The sequence below is a fragment of the Nansenia antarctica genome, assembly GCF_963989245.1.
Source record: "Nansenia antarctica genome assembly, chromosome: 5".
NCBI classification, from domain to species: Eukaryota; Metazoa; Chordata; class Actinopteri; order Argentiniformes; family Microstomatidae; genus Nansenia; species Nansenia antarctica.
The window spans coordinates 60,752,853-60,772,844 of record NC_137690.1 but is presented as its reverse complement, the minus strand read 5'-3'; the positions used below and the strand labels follow the sequence as shown (position 1 = coordinate 60,772,844).

The window sequence follows — 19,992 nt, the reverse complement described above, 5'->3', positions numbered from 1 at the left end:
TCTAGGCTACTTGGCAAATACAACATTATTTATCAGTTAGCCTATATTTATTTAATCTCCACATTGTCAAGTAGTCGTATCGGCCTCCTTATGAAAACATTAGTGTTCGCTCAGACCTTATGCTAATTAGCCACACTCACTGTGCGCAATTGCTCTCCAACTCTCCCTGTCATAACTGCGTTCATCCTAACAGATCTAAAAGTGCGTGCGAAGTCGTCGGTCGCGCTACGAATAAACTGTGCTTAATACCTCGCTTCGCTCAGGATCCTTTTAGTGACAAGTCAACGGCAACCCGGGAATCGTCGCTGAGATAAGATAAAGAAGTTTAATGTAGAGTTGGCTGAGCTCCCTTTCTATCCCACGGACTGTATTCGGCGCTCCTCCCCGTGAGTGCGCTGAACAAGCCAGACGCACCAGAAAAGAGGCAGGAGGGCGAGTGGGCTGTGTGTTGCCGCGAACCTCAAGCAATTACAAAAATATGAGTAGCAAAAGGAACTTTGACTAACGAATAGACAGTCATTTGTAGGAAAGAGTATGGTAGGGATCTTTGGAATTGCTTGTTCGACATAGGCGCTCAAAGTGCAATGCTCTTTGGGATTATTGCGTTAATAACTTTTCTGCAACCCCCTGAACTTTGCCTCTGAGTTTTAACAATGTGCCTCGAAGGTCAGGTTTTAACGTCCTGTACTTATCTGCCATGTTTCTTTAGCGGTCGTGACTTAATTTACAGATAAACATTTTTATTTTGTAGCTATTATTATTTTATAAACTCGAAGGTCATCACTGAAATCGGAGGGATGCAATTTTCTATTGGAACCGACCGGCTGAAAGTATTATAGCTCAGGTTATTGAGCAGATAACCCAATCATGTCTTCGATTTCATTCGGCTAAAAGAAAGGAAGTATGGTCTCCCGGTTAATTAGGTGAAATATTATTATTGTTTCATATTTATTTTTTTTATCAGCTTAGCCATGTTAGGGAGCCCATCAAATAACGGCGGCATTAGGATGCTGGTTCCCCCTGCTTCTAATGATGATAGACGGGTTGAGTTTGTGGCTCTGACCGCTGTTCACACGGAGAGGAGCGAGCCGTCGACCCCCGAACGGGGACACCCTTGTCACCGCACCGGGCTCCTCGGCACCCCACGACCCGGACCTCCTGGACCTCGGGCGGGCACCTCCTCTCATAGCAAGCGGTACAGAAAGTTACAGAACTGCCTGTACAACGTGCTGGAGAGACCACGAGGATGGGCTTTCATATACCATGCGTTCATGTAAGTAGCCTTTTTTTGTACTGCGTGTCATATCTAACGGTCCTAGCTTGGTTGTTTGCGCACTCTTACCAATTAAACTATAATGGAGAGTTCGTGTGGGCTATTTGAGACAATTGATATTTAATGAAGTCTTAACGATAGGCCTACCTCATTGTGAACCTAAAGTCCTCTACTTCCATACTACCAGAAATAATGTTATAGCAACATGTAACACTTTGATCCGACGATAACGTCCTATAACGCCTTGAGGCAGAGGCTCAGTTAACAAACATCTTCATCACGTGTACCTCCCAGGTACAACAACTTTCGCTCACAAAGGGTAGATGCAATTAGTTTGGGAATGGGACTAATGATGCTCCACACTTACAAAACTAATTGCCTCCACCCTTTGTCGGCGGACATGGTGGTACATGTGAAGCGTCGTAGACGGTGGAATAAAGTTGCATATATTGCGATTCAAAATTGTTTCTGGGTAGTATGGAAGTAGAGGACTTTAGGTTCACAGTGAGGTACCCTATTCGGGAATAGGATAACATTAATACCGCCCATAGGACGACTTTATCCTGTAGGAGTGAATACCGTTGGCAGGCAACATAGGCTCAGACCCCACATACGTAGGCCTATACACAGGGGTGCACATAACTTTTTGGGGCCAGTGCTCAGAGGAGCACCTAGGGATGCTGCTTGGTGCTCCCCGAGCTCACGAGTCACGATCCGTCCCACAGGATGGATAAAAAAGGGATACATGGATAACTTATATTAGCAAAACGACATTTATTCAAAAATAAGATGAACGAACAAATGATTGTGTGCAAAACAAAAGAAACAAATGAAAAATCAAATGACTGCTCTTTAAGCATGAAAGTCTGTCAGACTCCTTTAAACACAATGAAATCAACTGACATCTCTTTAAGCACTAACTGAATGTCTGTTCTTTAAATACAATGAAATCAACTGATATCTCTTTAAGCACTGCTCTGTTCTGTAAACACTGAAATCAACTTTCAACAAAAAGTTACAGCCTAAGCATTTACTTATGCTACAAGCTTAATCATCATCATCACTGCTCTCTTGACTGTTGTTAATACTGTCCTCAATTTCAACCATGGTAGAGGATGTTGTAGGCTATCACTTTAAATAGCTCATTATTTTGATTGTGCAACAAAGTCTTTTTTTTTTTCTTCTAATATAATTCCCAACCATATTCCCTGGGTCAGGGGTCGAGGTGCGATAATGAAGCTGTAAAACAAACGTCTGAACGTTTGAAAGCTTCAGAGAAAAGAAACGTTAAGTGCCTTGGTGTTGTTTTTCCTTTTAGCGACGAGTCGTTCGGGACTGAATTTTCACGTGTCGGCGTGATAACCATGCGATGCGCGATACGCGGAATGAAAGTACAAGTTACGATACTTTCCGAATGTTTTCGTGAGGGGAGTCGCCGTGGTCGTCGTCGGTGGGTACATTGTGGTCATGAAAGGATATGGTATTGGTATTAACGGGCAGTCAGCAGTTAGCAGTAGGAGTTTTGAGGAAGTCAATTCCTCTCCCAGCGCTTCCAGCTGTTGGTGCGCAAGAGCGCGTTCATGCCGCTGATCCTCCGCGCAACATGCATTTTGGCGACGCATGCGCACTGGCGCACCAGTTATGTGCACCCCTGCCTATACAGGTGCATCTCAATTTTTTTGGAATAACGTGGAAAAGTTCATTATTTTCCGTAATTTAATTCAAAAAGTGAAACTTTCATATATTCTAGATTCATTAGACAAAGTGACATATTTCAAGACTTTTTTGTTTTAATTTGGATGATTACAGCTTACAGCTCATGAAAATCCAAAATATTACAATGTTACATAAGACCAATAATAATAAAAAAAAGGATTCATAATACAGAAATGTCGACCTTGTGAAAAGTATGTTAATTTATGCACTCAATACTTGGTTGGGGCTCCTTTTGCACGAACTACTGCAACAATGCGCATGGAAACAATCAGCCTGTGGCACTGCTGAGGTGTTATGGAAGCCCAGGTTGCTTTGATAGCGGCCTTCAGCTCGTCTGCATTGTTGGGTCTGGTGTCTCTCATCTTCCTCTTGACAGTACCCTATAGATTCTCTATGGCATTCAGGTCAGGTGAGTTGGCTGGCAAATCAAGCACAGTAATACCATGGTAATTAAACCAGTTACTAGTAGTGTTGGCACAGTGGGCAAGTGCCAAGTCCTGCTGGAAAATGAAATCAGCATCTTCATTAAGCTTGTCAGCAGATGGAAGCATGAAGTCCTCTAAAATCTCCTAGTAGACCGCTGCGTTGACACTGGGCTTGATAAAACACAGTGGACCAACACCAGCAGATGACATGGCACCCCAAATCATCACTGACTGTGGAAACTTCACACTGGACTGAAGCAACTTGGATTCTGTGCTTCTCCACTCTTCCTCCAGACTCTGGGACCTTGATCTTCAAATGAAATGCAACATCTACTTTCATCTGAAAAGAGGACTTTGTACCACTGACCAATGGTCCAGTACTTTTTCTCCTTAGCCCAGGTAAGACGCTTCTGAAGTTGTCTCTGGTTCAGGAGTGGCTTGACACTAATGCGACACTAATGCTACCCAGTTCCTGGGTACGTCTGTGCGTGGTGGCTCTTGATGCACTGACTCCAGCCTCAGTCCACTCCTTGTGAAACTCCCCCATGTTCTTGAATAGGCCTTGCTTGACAATCCTCTCAAAGCTGCGGTCATCCCTGTTGCTTGTGCACCTTTTCCTACAATACTTTTCCCTTCTAGTCAACTCTCCATGGATATGCTTTGATACAGCACTCTGCGAACAGCCAGCCCTTTGAGCAATGACCTTCTGTGGCTTACCCTCCTTGTGGAGGGTGTCAATGAGTGTCTTCTGGACAACTGTCAAGTCAGCAGTCTTCCCCATGATTGTGGTTGTGTGTACTGAACCAGACTGAGAGATTTAAGGCTCAGGAAACCTTTGCAGGTGTTTTGAGTTAATTAGCTGATTAGAGCTCTTCTCAGGACTGTGTGAGTCTACAATATAATAACCTTTCCGACAATATTACGTTTTTTTGAGATGCACCTGTCTGCTCGGGCTAGCCAACTACGACACACCTGCAACGAACTCATCTGATGAATCTAGGCTATAGCCTCATTGAATAGGTGAAGTTGCTTATTCGGCAATTAGATCATGTGTTTGCCCTACTACATCATCCCAACATGGGGTCTCATACTAAATTTCCCCAGTCACCATCTGATTTGATCATAGTAAGAACGTTGGTTTCAAATTAAATTTGTCCAAAGTCGGAGGGGGTAATTGGAATTTTATCAGGCATTGTTCAATGTCTTCATCTTTAAGTATCAAAACCTACTGCTATAAACTGAGACCATCATCAGTTTTCTGTGTACTGAACAAATAAGTACAGTGGCGGTGCACAATGTTGGTGTTATGACCATGTGCACGGTGAGCAATGGAATCCCCTGAGAAAAACCACAGCGTGTTGCCGGGTTGTCATGTGAGTGAGAGGGGTCATTGAACGGGTAATTGTGTGAAGAAAACAGTTCCTCTGCGCATGTTTCGTTTGCAACAGCAGTTTCGTGACAGTTGTGGTATATAACACATGCGGTAAACGCTGGCAGTAAAATGCCAATCAAAGGGATTTTCAGCTGTTTAAAATTGTTAATGCGATATTTAAGGTGTCAGGTACCTGTTAAGCACTCAAATAATGGCAATAGTATTCCCATACTAGCATAATAAACCTGTGTGATCTGTACTGTAAGTTCTTCTTCCTTTTTCCACTCTAGTAGTGATCTATCATTGGCCCCTGTGAATATATGCCCCATAGTGTATACAGTATACGTAAGCCCTATCCAGTAGAATGACTTATCCCATACAAACACTGGAGAGGGATGATGTCATCGCCAACGCGGCTCCCATACAGGCTGTGGGCATATCCAGAACCAGAGAGCTAGATCTGGGGCCTTGGGCTTATGAGAACTGCATGTTCCGCCACATCTCAACACAGTTGATACAGAACAAGGGCTGTTTTTTTCTCAATCACAATCGAAGCTCCATTGATATTACAATTAGTCAGACAGAGTTTGCTTGTGAAGTGCACTGATCTGAAAGATTTCGGCAAATGTTTTGCTTTCATTTTTGCTTACATCTCATTCTCATGACAATCATTTGGGGATGAGGTGGGGAGAGGGTATAAACACAGGTTTGACCCCTATGCATTTATGGCAAATTCCTCACAGAATGCAGACAATTAGGTGGCTAATGCTTTTATCCATAACTTGTACAAGAATGGTAAGTAATGAAAAAGTTTGAAGTGCTTCAGGTCCAGTATTTTACACTGTCAGCCCCGGTGTTTTACCCTGCTGTTGTTTAGACAGACACAGCTGTCTCTCTGCCAGTGTCACCAAGTGTTTATACCAGAGGGAAACCCAAGGAGGGGTAGAGTCCACATGCACTCTCCTTAATTCTATGCACACACACACACACACACACACACACACACACACACACACACACACACACACACACACACACACACACACACACACACACACACACACACACACACAGTGACGTTTTCTTGTCTGCATGCATTGCACCATCGCAACCCCATAGATAACTCTTAATAAGACAGTTCCTGGTGGCCAATACTGGCGCTATTCCTATGACATTACAGTTGACTATGTGTTAGAGCTGTGAGGGGATGTTGGCAGCTCTATTGTTGTTGTGATTTCTCATTTAGAGCGGCGGACGGGCAAGGGAAGTACAGGGCTCATGTTTCAGATGCCGATGCCCTCAGTGGCTCTCATCTGTCTCTCTCTGCCCAGCACTGTTCTGCCCTGTCCATACAGAAGTGATCAGACACCCATAGGCCTACACACATACGTTAATCTGTTAACCGCGGCTGGCGCTCACTACGTAACATCATAAGTACATTGTCCGCATACACAATGTGCTCACATGAGTGAGGGCTTTGAGGGCTTTTCTTAAACAAAGTCTCTTTATTTTGGTATGCAATCTATTCGGTGCACATGTGCCTACCGAGCACATTTCCCCCTCAATATTACCCTGAGCTGTGCATTTATTTTGATTAATTACAGTAGAGGTATTCAGCATGCAGATAACTATGCTTTGTCAAGAAACCGGGCTGTATCAGGGCGCTGCATTAAGACATGCTTAATCTATCCTAATTGAATCAAGCCATACAGCGCTGCGCGGGGACATCAGGATGGAGTGTTAATGTCCCTCGATCGTTTAATTAGGCCTACTCTGTGGAGGGGGGCAGGTGGAGCAGATGTCTTGCTCCTGGGGAGCCTCTATTGGCAAGTGTGTGTGTGTGTGTGTGTGTGTGTGTGTGTGTGGTGTGTGGTGTGTGGTGTGTGAGAGAGAGAGAGAGAGAGAGAGAGAGAGAGAGAGAGAGAGAGAGAGAGAGAGAGAGAGAGAGAGAGAGAGAGAGAGAGAGAGAGAGGGAGAGAGTGTGTGTGAGTTAACGGAGTGAAGTAGCCCTCTACTACGTCTCTCCTTAGGCATCCACCATATCCCCTCTCTCAAGCACTCCCTTCCGCTGCAACAGCTGCACTCAGAAGCAGACCATTCATGTGGAGTTGGATAGATGCTATGGCCCGTTTGACCCTCTAATGGATTATGGGGAGGGTAAGCCAGATCTATGCCTACAGGCAACTTCTACCCGAAATACAAGGTCTCTCCTTCCACAGACTCCTCAACCCTCTCTCAAGCACTTGCTTCCGGTAGTGGTGGTCTAGTGGATAGTGAGTTGGACTTGTGAGTTGGACTTGTGATCGGAAGGTTGTGAGTTCAAATCCCGCCTGAAACCACACCACTACTAGTGTGCCCTTGAGTAAGGCACTTAGCCCTCAGTTACTCCAGGGGGAATGTCCCTGTAATTCGTAATTGTAAGTCGCTTTGGACTAAAAGCGTCTGCTAAATGGCAAAATTAATTAATTAATTAATTAACAACAACAGCTGCACACATACTCAAGGGTCCCACGATTGAGAGGGGCTCTTCTGATTCCCTCGCCTGGGTTCAGACCAGTGCCCTCCAGACTGCTAACGTGTCAGTGATTTGACTAGAGCTGGCACAGCCTGGGTGAAGTCTGAGGAGGCTGACCCGAACGCTTTGTTCCCAGAATGTGAGAGACAAAACCGGGGTCCTCGTTAAAATAGAGTATCAGACCGAGGAACTCCTGCTGCTCTTTCCCACCAACCCAGGTTGTGCCGAATTCCTCTGTTCACCAACCTGATCGGTTGCTTAGACACACGTGCCCTATGACGTGCAACGTGCATCCGTTTTAAACAGTGTGTGGGCTGTAAAAATGTTAAGTGGCCCATATCTTAAAATGGCTTCTTCAATTACAGAAAAGCCTAAGACCTCTTTGTCACCTTTCAACCATCTCTTTTCACCTGCTGTTAACTCATGATGTCAGTGGGTTGGTCAGAGAGGCCTCATTAAAGTGTGTGTGTGTGTGTGTGTGTGTGTGTGTGTGTGTGTGTGTGTCTGTGTGTGTGTGTGTGTGTCTGTGTGTGTGTGTGTGTGTGTGTGTGTGTGTCTGTGTGTGTCTGTGTCTGTGTCTGTGTCTGTGTCTGTGTGAGAGACAAAGCGTGCGTGTGTGTGCACAGCACAGGGCCTTTGGCAAACTGAATGTGTCCAGTAAACGTGGCAGATGCCTGGCATTCGGTTGGATCAGGTTTACCCAACAAGCCTCACTAACCTTTGACCACTTCCCCATTTCCAGTCAATCCACATATAGAACATCACATGGCTCCTGTAGCTCAGATCTGCAGGGGTCCCACTGGGTCGCAGAAGTCATTCTAAAAGCAGGTCGCTAGCTCATACTGTCTGCACCACGCAGTGCCAAGCGGTGATCAGGCAAAACCGAGGCCGGAGGTGTTTAGTAATGTCTTGTTTTTTGTCTCAGATACCCACTCTTAAGAGAAGTATTCAAATGGACTGACGCCAGTGTGGCCAGACTGGAAAAGGAAACGAAAATAGGGGGGCTGACCAGACGAAATGAGTGATTGGTTTTATAGAGTCAGAATGGTCATGTATTATTGATGCCTTGGAAGCAAGGAACAGGAGCAGGAATAGCGCTCTTCTAGTTGAAAGGGCATGAGTAGATCTCTCTATCTTGGTAAGATCCAGTATTTGTAAGTCTAAGAATAGAGATGGTGAGTGTGGGTGAGAATTGTGAAAGTGACACAGAGAGCTGGTTTTATGAGGTGCCAAATTACATGAACAAGCAGAGAGGGCAAATCAATATTAAATTGGTCATGAAGCACATAACAGTATGATTGTTACCTAACATAGTTGTAACTTGTGTTGGTTTCTAAATTATCTGATTCCTACAATTTTTTTCTCCTGAAATACATACAATTATTCAAATTGTTTATGAATTCCTAACAATACCTTAATAACTGTACACATTTAAAACCACACAGACACCCACAACAGTGCTTTAGCTTTGCTGTGCTGTTACTGTGTTTAATAATGCATTGTTTGTTCCTTTAGAAAAAATTACACAGTGATCATGAGTCCGATGGTGATGGTCTCTCTCTCTCTCTCTCTCTCTCTCTCTCTCTCTCTCTCTCTCTCTCTCTCTCTCTCTCTCTCTCTCTCTCTCTCTCTCTCTCTCTCTCTCTCTCTCTGTGAAGTCTGGGATCTCTCTACAGTCGCAGTGCCCTGTCAATTAGCCCAAGACACAAACACACTGTGGAGAGAGGTCCACAGCAGACCTTGGTTAAAAGACATTTGATGTGTTCTTTATTTACTTTAGAGTTTACACAATTGGGACTATTGCATTTGTCCCATTATTTCATTGTCATTGGTACCAACCAAACTAAACCATGGCATCTCCAGTATTTATGAATTGAGTGAATCGCATAATTTGCTGTGATTAATCGCAATTTTGATTTGGTCTAATTAAAGACGTTTTATTAATTAGTATCTTCTCAACCAATAACAACAATTCAGCCAGGTGTGATAAAGGTATCTGTAACTAATCAAATAAGATGAAATGACGTAAATAGAAAATCTTCTCACTTGTATCTACTCTGCCATATCCATGGTATTCAAAATGACAAGCTAGTAGCTACTATACAAAAACATGGAAATGTAAGGAGGAGTCAAGTGAACCATGCTGGACACAGACAGTGCACGCATGATGGCTGCAGCAAGACTACTGCCCTTTGAGCATCTGTCCTGGGCCGCGCACAATTTGCAAAGGTCTGTTCCCCTCCGAGACAGCCTCCACATTTGATGGTCACATTTGAACAAGGTGCTGCAAAATGACTGATCTACAAATCAACCGCTGCAAGAAATCACAGTCATATTCACGTGTATGCCCCCACTTTAACCTTCTTTGGCTCTTATACCCACATTAGTTAATCGATGTGGATGGATACACTACCACAACATTCCCACAACTCTCCCACAACGTCCCCTAAGGACAGAGGATGATATCTGAGATTATTATTCCCAATCTCATTTTAGCTGTTCCACAGACGCTTCCGCCCAGAGTAACATATAATCAGTATGAAACGAGTATCACTGTGCATAACACTTAAAGAGAATATGTACTTTCTTGTAGTAACTCAAGAGGAAGTTCTAGTGAAACATCCAAGAACAGATTGACGTAGGAAACGAGCACAACCACACATTACAAACAAGGCTACAAGGGAGTTCAAATGCCGGTTCAAACAAACAAAGCAAATGACATGTGTGAATTGGCTTTGATTAGGCCTCGGCACTGTAGAGATGTGAGCTGCCCGCCTGACGACCTCTCTAAATAAGCCAAGTGCTCTTAACCCGCCCTCTCTCCATCTCTCCCTCCATCCCCCTCTGTCGTCCTCCATTCTGTCCTGGGTCGAGTGGGGTTCGATTGAGTTGGTCTGACAGGGCACCAAACAGTCACACCAAACAGCGTGTGTCAACAGTTTGGTAACAACAACATTTACCACGCAGCGCAGACATCACTAAAGCTTCCCCCCCGCCCAAAACACCTCATGATGCATGATATCTAGGGCTGTGTTTTTATTATTGATGCACTAAGCAGCATCATAAGGAGCTTTTTGTATTGACGTTTGCCTTTCCAGTCAGCATATGAATGTGTGTTTATTGATAATGAGGGAGAGTGAGCAGCAACATTAGAAAGCGGTAGAGGGGGGAAGCCACTTGGCCCTTTGTCTGGGTTTTAACCTGCTCCACAGTAGCCTTGTTGTTCATTTACCAAATGTTTTCTTGTTGGTTCACCTCAGTGGGATGTGTAAATTCTCCTCCATTCACAATCCTCAAAGGCTGCTTCTATTTTTCTCGTCAGTCCTCTCTTCTTGTTCTGAAGTGGGGATATCTTATTCACTCAACCACCCTGTTTAATTGACTTCCTCTCTCTTGATTTGCTTGTTCTCCCCTCTCCCCCAAAGCTCTCCTCCTCCTCCTCCTCTGTTGTCTGTATGCTTTCTCTTTTCTCAGTCATGTGAAATGAGGAGAGGGAGCATCGAAGATGGAAGGACTTTTGAACTGTGCAGACACTTAATGTAGCACCACAAGACCTAGCGGTAAACAACACACACACACACACACACACACACACACACACACACACACACACACACACACACACACAAGAAAAAGCCCAAAATAGACACTTTCTGACTAAAGCTCACTGTCCCGCACATAAAGAGTTATCTTGTATTCTTGAAACTCTTCATCAGAGACAAACATATACTGTACAAGTGCTGTTTTTCCTGTGTTTAAGGTGTCTGGGTTCTGCTTTAATTGTCAGCAGAGCATGAACTCCTCCTAGCCCTGAAACAGAGACTAAGAGGGAGGCCAAGAAGTGTTGTCAGACTCTGGACTGTGGGTTTTTGGGGGCTGAGGTTGAAGTACCTGAAGCTGACAGAGCTTAAGGCTTTTTATACAACAGTTAGTTCCGACCAAGTAATTTGATTGGACAAGAGGCATTCCATGAGTTACGATATACAGTATAACAGCACTGGGACTTTTAACTATATGTATCACTCCGCCGCACAGGTGTTCTATTAAATGACCTTAATTAGACTACATTACGATACAAAGTATGCTAGTTTGTGTTCTGGCCTGGGTTGCACCAATTTGGCATAAGTCATTACTAAATGTAGGCATTTAGTAGTTACTAAACCCCTAGTAGTTACTAGCTAGTTTCAAACTAGTTGTTTACTAATGTCGGTTGCACCACGCCAAACGTTTGTCAATCTTAGCTAGTAAATACTTAGTAATGCGCAAGTTGTTACTAAAAATACATTGTCACATAAAACGTAGAAGAAGAACATTATAGCCAATCAGCGAGCAAAGCAAAACCCTCCGTTTTTAAATCCTCAATTTTGGCCACCATTGGCTAAAAGCTGTAATTTGGCTCTACAAGTGTTAATATGTCATTTTATGAAGTTTTAATATGTTTTCAGGCGAGAAAGTAACCATATATATTCACAAAATGTGTCCAGTTTATCAAAATAACCCGTTTATGTATCTGATCTGACGTTTTCCCCCACTTCTGTGGGAAACTTCGCTTCCCGTTGCGGAACTATTTTTTCTTGACGGAGCCAAAATAAATGATTAAATAAACAAACAAATCATAATCTGTTGTCACTTATTACTGTTAACTAATAAATTGCGCTGTAGAACTGTTGTATAAAAGCAATATCACACTCGAGGTCGTGTGTTATACTGAATATCAGCACGGCTGTGATTGTCTTCGGTACTCGGCCTGCGGCCTCGTACCTATGACCGAATCACAGCCGTGCTGATATTCAGTATAACACACTCCCTCTCGTGTGATATTGCTTAAATCTTTACCAAGCCTTATTAGGGTCTACTGTGCAGCCAAGAGCAGGATACAGCAGAGACAGCAGCTCCGTAACTGCTTCTTTGACAGAGCACATCCTTTTTTAATAAAGCACTAACATCCAATTGAGCACCAAAGGAAAAAACGAATATCCAATTGAGCAGCTAATAGTATTAGGGTCAGAGTAATTGGATGAATCAGAACTGAAAGCAGATGATTATTTGGGATGGTATGGGGATGGGGGGGGGCAGTGGCTGGTCTGTTCCGTTCCACAGATCTGAGAGTATTATTCTGGTAACGGACTGGTCTGGACTAGCCTTGACCTGCAATGGACCTGTGGCCTTCAGATAGTCTCAATGAAATTCATCAGTCTTTCTCTCTACACTTTTTCCTTTCACCGTGAAAATGTTTATGTACTGTATCCGTCTCCCCCTTCTTTTTCTCAGCTCTAATTCTGCCATCTCTCTCCCTTCCTTCCTCCCCCTGTCCCTCTCTTACCCCAGCACCTGGCCTGTGTGTGTCTCTGTCCAGCCGTGTGTCTCTGTCATGTGTCCTGACGTCTCTTTCGGTGCCCTGTCACATTCTGCAGCAACTGCCTAAGCTCCTTGTCGGCACAGCCTGCACCCCGTGCACAGTCTGCTGCTACACAGTCTATGCTACATTGATTCAAGAGAGACACTCGCTACCTGCTGGCATGGGGGTGTGACAGGGAGGGTGGCGAGGGGGGGGGGGAAAGGGTGAATGGATAAGAGACAGGGACAGAGAGAGAGAAAGATAGTGGGGAAGAACGCTTTAGAAGGCTCTAGCAAGTTAAGGATAGATATAGTGTAGTAACATAAGGTAAAATAGAGGGGACACTAGAATGAGGACGAGAGTGGAGGTAGTGATTGTGATGTAATGGAAATAGAGTGAAAGAAAACAGGTTACAGAACAGGTTCAGAGAAATATGGGATCTGATTGCCTAAAACTGCGTCCCAAGCCACGCATTAATCTCTGACAATCAAACAGCTGAGAAAGAGGTGCCAGGCGGTTATGGTTATTGTATACATGCACCATCTCGATGGCGTTTCAAAACAAAAAAACATGGCCGACATCAAAACATGATGTTACCCCCCTGGTTACCACAAAACAATGATGTCAATATCTATATCTCTATATCTGTATAGAGAGCAGGAGATAAAGGGGAAAGAGAAGGAAAGAGAGAAAGAGAGGTAGCTGTGCCATGTCCTCCAGTGGGTTCTGGGGGGGGGGGGTTGGGGGGGGTGAGGTGCTGTATTAATTTCCCCTTTCAGAGCAGAATTTGTCCCCATGGGAACGAGCTGTCTGTCCCAGGATGGGGCCTGCAGGGGTTTGGTTTCCCTGAAAATGACAAGCTTATCTACAGTACTGCTTCGTTCTCTCAGGGTTTAGGGTTGCTGTTTTTGCTAACTTCAGACTCTCAGACCGTGGGTCAAGACTACAGCTCTGTACACTCTGGATAACCTGGATAACAATAATCATGTTTTATGATATCATCAATCACACACACACACACACACATACACACACACACGCACACACGCGCGCGCACACACACACACACACACACACACACACACACACACACACACACACACACACACACACACACAGACACAGACACACACACACACACACACACACACACACACACACACACGACTCATTTGAAACACGAACTGAGACCTTGAGCCACAGAAAACGGCCTCTCTCACATTGTGATCCTGAAGCTGGAGAGTAATGTGACCTGTGTGAGTGTTGACACCCCCTAATCTGCAGTAATCTATGTTTATGTAATGTTGTTTCAGCCAAGCCAGGCTAGGAATATGCTGGTTTGGGCACGAGGGCCACACCAGGGGTTTATTTTGGGTTTATGAAGCCATCCAATCATATTGGAGCAGGTTTCACAGCCAGGGCAGACCAGAGACAGGGTTATACCACAGAGAAATACTCTACTGCTGTCCCCTGGGTCTGAGCTAGGACTAAATGCTAAAAGCTAAATGCTAACTCGTTACTGCTTCTGAGGCTGGAATTGTCCCAACAAAAGACTTCTGCAACATGGTGAAATGAGCGGCACAGTCACCACCACGGTTCGACATTTCCCTGCTTTAAGTCAACGTTGCAGTGGCCAGTCAAACCTGGCAAGTCTTTGGGACAGGTAGAATGGGCCAATTAGAAGGATGGCGTCAGAAGGAGAGACTGCCAGTAAAGCTCTACACAGGCTTCCTGTCAAAATGCATTGTGTCTTGTTGAAACGCGTCACACAGTTAAAAGGTTCTCAGAGGGTACGCTGTGCCCAACTTTTAAATCCGGTTTATATACAAACAGAGGCTGTGAGTGGGTCCTCCAATTGCGCAGACTTTCATCTTCCGTAACTGCCCCTGTATCCGTGCGTGTGTGCGTGTGTGTGCGTGTGTGTGTGTGTGTGTGTATACTATAACTATCAAAACTCTATAGAGTTTAGCTTTTCTTCATAAAATGATTATACTGTATACCACATTGTTAAGGGGCCCTCGATTCCTTCCTTTACAATGCCAAGAGAAACCAAAAGGAAAAATGTGTTGCTCACTGAGGTATTTTTCTTATCTCCTGAGAAAACAGTTTAATCTCAATTTGGAACCATTGTGTGATCATTAATGTCAGAGTTATTTTTCATTATTGGCCTTTAGGAGCAATAAAGAGATAAAAGAGAGATGGAATTCGTGAGACGACTTCAACTTTGATTGCGATAATCATTCGAGAAATATAATATTTACTATTAACTTATTACTATCTTATCATTGCACGTCCAGGATTTCATTCATGTCTGATTATGTTTTTTCGAAAAAGGAGCATTACTATTCTTAAAACATAAACAAAATATAAACAATAAAACAATAAAGCAATAAATCAACATTGTAAACAATAAAACAATAAAGTTACGTAGCCCCGGGTCTCTCTACTGTAGACCGGTGACCTACAGTACCAGTGTTTCTGCTGAGAGCAGTGAGAGTGTGGGTGAATGAGCGTCTACACCACAGCAGCGCTTAGAAAGCAAGCCCCCCGTCACCACTGGTGAAAAGAACACGCTGGGAGTAAAAACCAATCAATACTTTTACCTTGCCGTTATCTTTGTACACGCGTGTTTCTAATAGAGGTCCTTGGCATGTCAGCTATGAGCAATACAGGAAACATAGACCCAGGTGGAGAATCTCTAGAACTCCCAAAGCATTCACCCCCGTGTAGATTGTAACTAAAACGTAAGTCATTAAGTTGCTCTGTTTCTAGATAGTAAAGTGTTTAGAGACCTTTACATATCTCCTTTATTGAGGTTTATCTATCAATTTGCTGAGCCTCTCTCCTTCCTCAGAGACCTTTAATCTCAGGCCCTGACCTGACCTGTGAGTGCATCACAGGGTGGTTCTGGTCAGAGATTATGTCGAGCACGTGTTTTCTAACACAACACCCTCTGGCACGTGTCCTGGGGGTATCAGTGTGGAATTAAAAGTGGTTTGTGGGTCTGAGCTTTAAATGATGGAGATGATTGGTCGTCAGGGTTCGTGTTGTTTGACCATTACATTGTAGCAAAAGCATGTGATGAATCACACACACACACACTCACACACACACACACACACACACACACACACACACACACACACTCAAATTCGTGTACATGTATTTCTTCTTCTCTCGCTCTTGTATTTGCGATGCACACCACTGTCAAGTGTAGTTTGACATTGTTGTTATTTACTATCAAGGAACCCTAATAAGAAGGGAGGGTGATGATGCGTCATTATAGTGATTACATTCCTGGTGTTCCGTTAACAGATCCAGGGAACCCCATGTTCTCTGGGATGTCCCAGGTCACTCTGTCTTCCTCCCGTTGTCCTTCTCCCTGGCTGCACCCGTGTGGGAAGGCCCTGCTTAAGAGTTGTTAAGACCATTTAATTTATAATGGCAGCTTCTATAAACATGTATGAAAACCTCACCATGGAGACAGAACTAAAACACAATCATAATATAGTCCCGTATTTATAAAGCCTGCCTTCCTTGTGCAGGGACCTTCTGTGTGTGCGTGTGTGCGCTTGCATGTGTGTGCATGTGTGTGTGTGTGTGTGTGTGTGTGTGTGTGTGTGTGTGTGTGTGCGTGTGTAAAAAAAGAAAAAGAAAAAGACTGACCAGTTACATTGTGGATTCCACATAAACAGTAATTCAATGTAATGACAGGCAACTGCCACACGTTATATTGTTTAGTCTATCGATTGTGGAATCGCCTTCCATTTCACTAAAATAACGATTATTCTGAGTGTTGCTCCACTCTCTTTTTAGTGTGTTACTCAACCCATCTTCCTTTTATTTATTTTCATCTCGTCTCTCTTTCTCCTCTCACCCATCCTCCTCTCACCCTCTCTTCCCCCACTTTTTCTCGTAATGCCCGTTCCACTGTATCACCCTACCCTTCTCTCTTTCAATCTCTCTCCTTTCCTCCAACCACCCCCCCCTCGCTCTCTCTTCCTCTTTCCTTCTCCTCCCTCCCTCTCCCTCCCTCCATCTGATTCCCTGACAGTGCAGTAAGTCCTTCATTATGCCTTCATTATGAGGGTAATCATAAAAAAAATGACATTAGCCCGAAGGTCAGCCTAGTCCCGCTTCCAGTCCTGCTACATCTGCTCCTTTTGTTCCCATTTTACACTCCGGATTATGCTCTGTGTACGGAAAATAACTGAATTCTTTCTGTAAACAGCAGATGAAATACTAAAATGTCATATACAAATATCCAGCTGATTGTACAAAATATAAGTGTATAGAATATTTGCGTACGTGAGGAGTACGCTTCAGATATTTTAAGATAGGTGTGTTGGAGTGTCAGCACTGCTCGGGGCTCTGGTGGCCTGTATGGTATTCTTCTCTTGGCCCTGAGATTAAAGCACCATCAGCAGGTGTGTGGTGAGACCTCACAGATGATACTTGATGTCTCTCTCTCTCTCTTTCTCTCACTCTCTCTCTCTGGCACTCCTCTCCCTCTCTCTGTCTCTCTGACTGCAACACCTTGCCTGTTGCCCTCATACCCTTCTCTATTTCTCTCTCTCTCACACAACTCAATATTCTCTCTATTTCCTGCTCTTCGTCAACTTCTACTACTTGAGCCGTGCTCTTCAGAATGTCCAATGTCAGTGTCCTCTGTTGCCCCGGTGTCGTCAGGCCTGGGTGTCGCTCAGAGGACAAGTGTAGTGTGAAACACCACGAGGGAAAGATCACTGTGATCTTTGGAATTCAGGAGAGAGAGTGAGAAGGGGATGAATAATTCAGAGGAGTATTATCTCTCATCACTCTCATCCTCACCGTTCCCTCTGTGGCCGGTCACTGAATTTGTTGTAATGAGGTAAAGAGGGTAACAGAGAGAGACTGAGAGGTCTACAAGTGGCCCACTCTGATCCTGGCTGAGGTTCAGCTGAGAGGGGGAAGGGGAGGCCTCCAAGAGTTACACTTTTTTTTTTTGGGGATCAATTTTTTATTGAATTTTTCTTCAGGGAATGGTACAAGGGAGTGGTAACATGTAAATGAACAAAAGAGAAATAGAATAACAAAAATCCAGTAGAAACCTCCCCCCCCCCCCCCTCTCTCCCTAACCTCCTGGTTAAGGCTTCTTTAAAACCATTACACATTGACAGAGTGTGGAAAGACACTTTATCACACAATAACTTAAATTGGCAATTAATTTGGCAAAACATATCCCTTTCCTCCAGAAATCCCAACCACCAGGTTATCCATTTCAATTTTACTCAAATGTTTCTGTAGATGTTTAGGCATGTCCCACCTGATCACGTGATTGCTTCATTAGCCTTAAGGACACTGGCATCATATGGTCTGTTACAGTTAGACGAACAGCTTGCCTCAACTAAAGGCTTCTAAGACTCTTTCTTGGAAAGTGTTGTTGCCCTTTTGCCCACTGCGTGTTCATGGTGTCGAACTGCTTCATGTACAAAGGGAGCTGTATTTTATGAAAACTCCCCGAACTGCATTAGTTCATTATGAGGGCACAAGGGGCAAGGTTTTGGCAAGGAAGCCCAACTGTAACTTGTAAACGTTTTGGTATCTGCACAACTGTACAGATACAAAAAGAAGTTAGGAATTTGAAACAGTTTTTTTTAGGGCACACTAATAACAGTATTTCTGGGGTTTATCTGGACTAGTTTTCCATTGATTAGTAATGATCAATGACCTAGAACAGTGAACAACAACTCAGCGGGCACAGCGTGTGGTTCCCTGGGGAAAAATAGGAAGGGAGTCTCAGTTTTACTGGTCTCACTGGAGTCTGAAGATGGTGATGTTAGCCCTGGCTCTGGGCTGTGTCTCTCACACACTCACACTCACACACACACACACACACACACACACACACACACACACACACACACACACACATACACACACACACACACACACACACAACACACACACACACACACACACACACACACACACACACACACACACACTGGGACAGGTAGGGTCCCAGGGCCTTACAGTTCACATCTCTCTCTCTCTCTCTCTCTCTCTCTCTCTCTCTCTCTCTCTCTCTCTCTCTTTCTCTCTCTCTCTCTCTCTCTCTCCCCCCTGTTGTGTGTGACAGATAGCTGCTTTATCATCCAGTGTTGAATGAATCAGAGACTCCTACAGTACAGATCTCCCACTGGAGTGATGTGACTGTACTTTCTGCCCCACTGTACCAGAGTACAGTAGCTCACCTAGTGGCTTGTGCATCACGACTGTGAAGAAGTTACCAACATCAGTTGTCATGACTTGTTTATGATATCTGTTATGTTTATTGTGATTATACTGTTATTAAGGCCTCACCCTTTTCCATTGATTAGTGATGATCAATGGGCTAGAACAGTGAACAAAAACTCTGAAGATGGTACAGCGGGTGTTTCCCTGGGGAAGAATAGGAAGGGAGTCTCTGCAGTGTTTTACTGGTCCCACTGGAGTCTGAAGATGGTGATGTTAGCTCTGGCTCTGGGCTGTGTCTCTCACACACTCACACTCACACTCACACACACACACACACACACACACACACACACACACACACACACACACACACACACACACAGTGTACACCGTGGGCTGAGAAGATGGCTGGTGCACTACCAGACCAACGCTCAACTAAACACTGTGGCCTTTCATGTCAACCCAGGGCTGTATGTTTGAAGTCTGGGATAAAGACATTAGCCAAGTCATCTCTGGAATAATAACAACGGAGATAGCATTAGTGGTGAGATAGCAGGGGTTCTGCACTGGGTCCTCTCCGCAGACCTTGCTGCCATTACGAGGGCCACATATCTCTCTCTCATGCCAACAGGGGTATTATCAAAGAGGAAAAGTCCCACCTCCGGGGTCATGGGCTCACTGTCACAGCAACCCAAAGGAACAACACAAAGAGAGTACAGTTACAGCATGTTCTGTTTGACTTGTTGAAGTGCTGGACAGGCCAGTTGTAATACAGTATTAGCTTGTGATAGATAGATAAGTAGCATACAGAAGGTTGTACCTGAAAGTACATAATGAATGAATGAATGAATGGTCTTTATTGTTATTGATATAGTACAGGTACCAAACAACGAAATTTGGGAGGGGGGGCTCCCCTGGTGCTAGGAAAAAAAAACTAAAAACAAGAAGGGAAAAGAGCTGATTTACATAAATAAAGGCTATATACACTATCCACTATACTATACTATACAAATAAAACACTGTGCTGTACTCTATGCTATGCTATGCTATACCTATTCTAACATTTCCTATCTCTGAACCTTATGTACCCGAGGGTTGTCATATTGCACATAGTGTTATTGCACATTCATTTAA

At 44.1% G+C, this 19,992-nt stretch overlaps 1 protein-coding gene across 1 annotated transcript in view; it reads left to right on the top strand.

Moving 5' to 3' along the window:
* Window positions 1-971: 971 nt before the first annotated feature.
* Window positions 972-19,992, top strand: part of kcnq4 (potassium voltage-gated channel subfamily Q member 4) — a gene marked incomplete at both ends in the record, with an annotated part of 46,127 nt that continues 27,106 nt past the window's right edge. Inside the window, one exon of the mRNA XM_080530636.1 lies at window positions 972-1,273. Coding sequence (XP_080386762.1) covers window positions 972-1,273 — 302 coding nt within the window. The remainder of the gene's footprint in view (window positions 1,274-19,992) is intronic.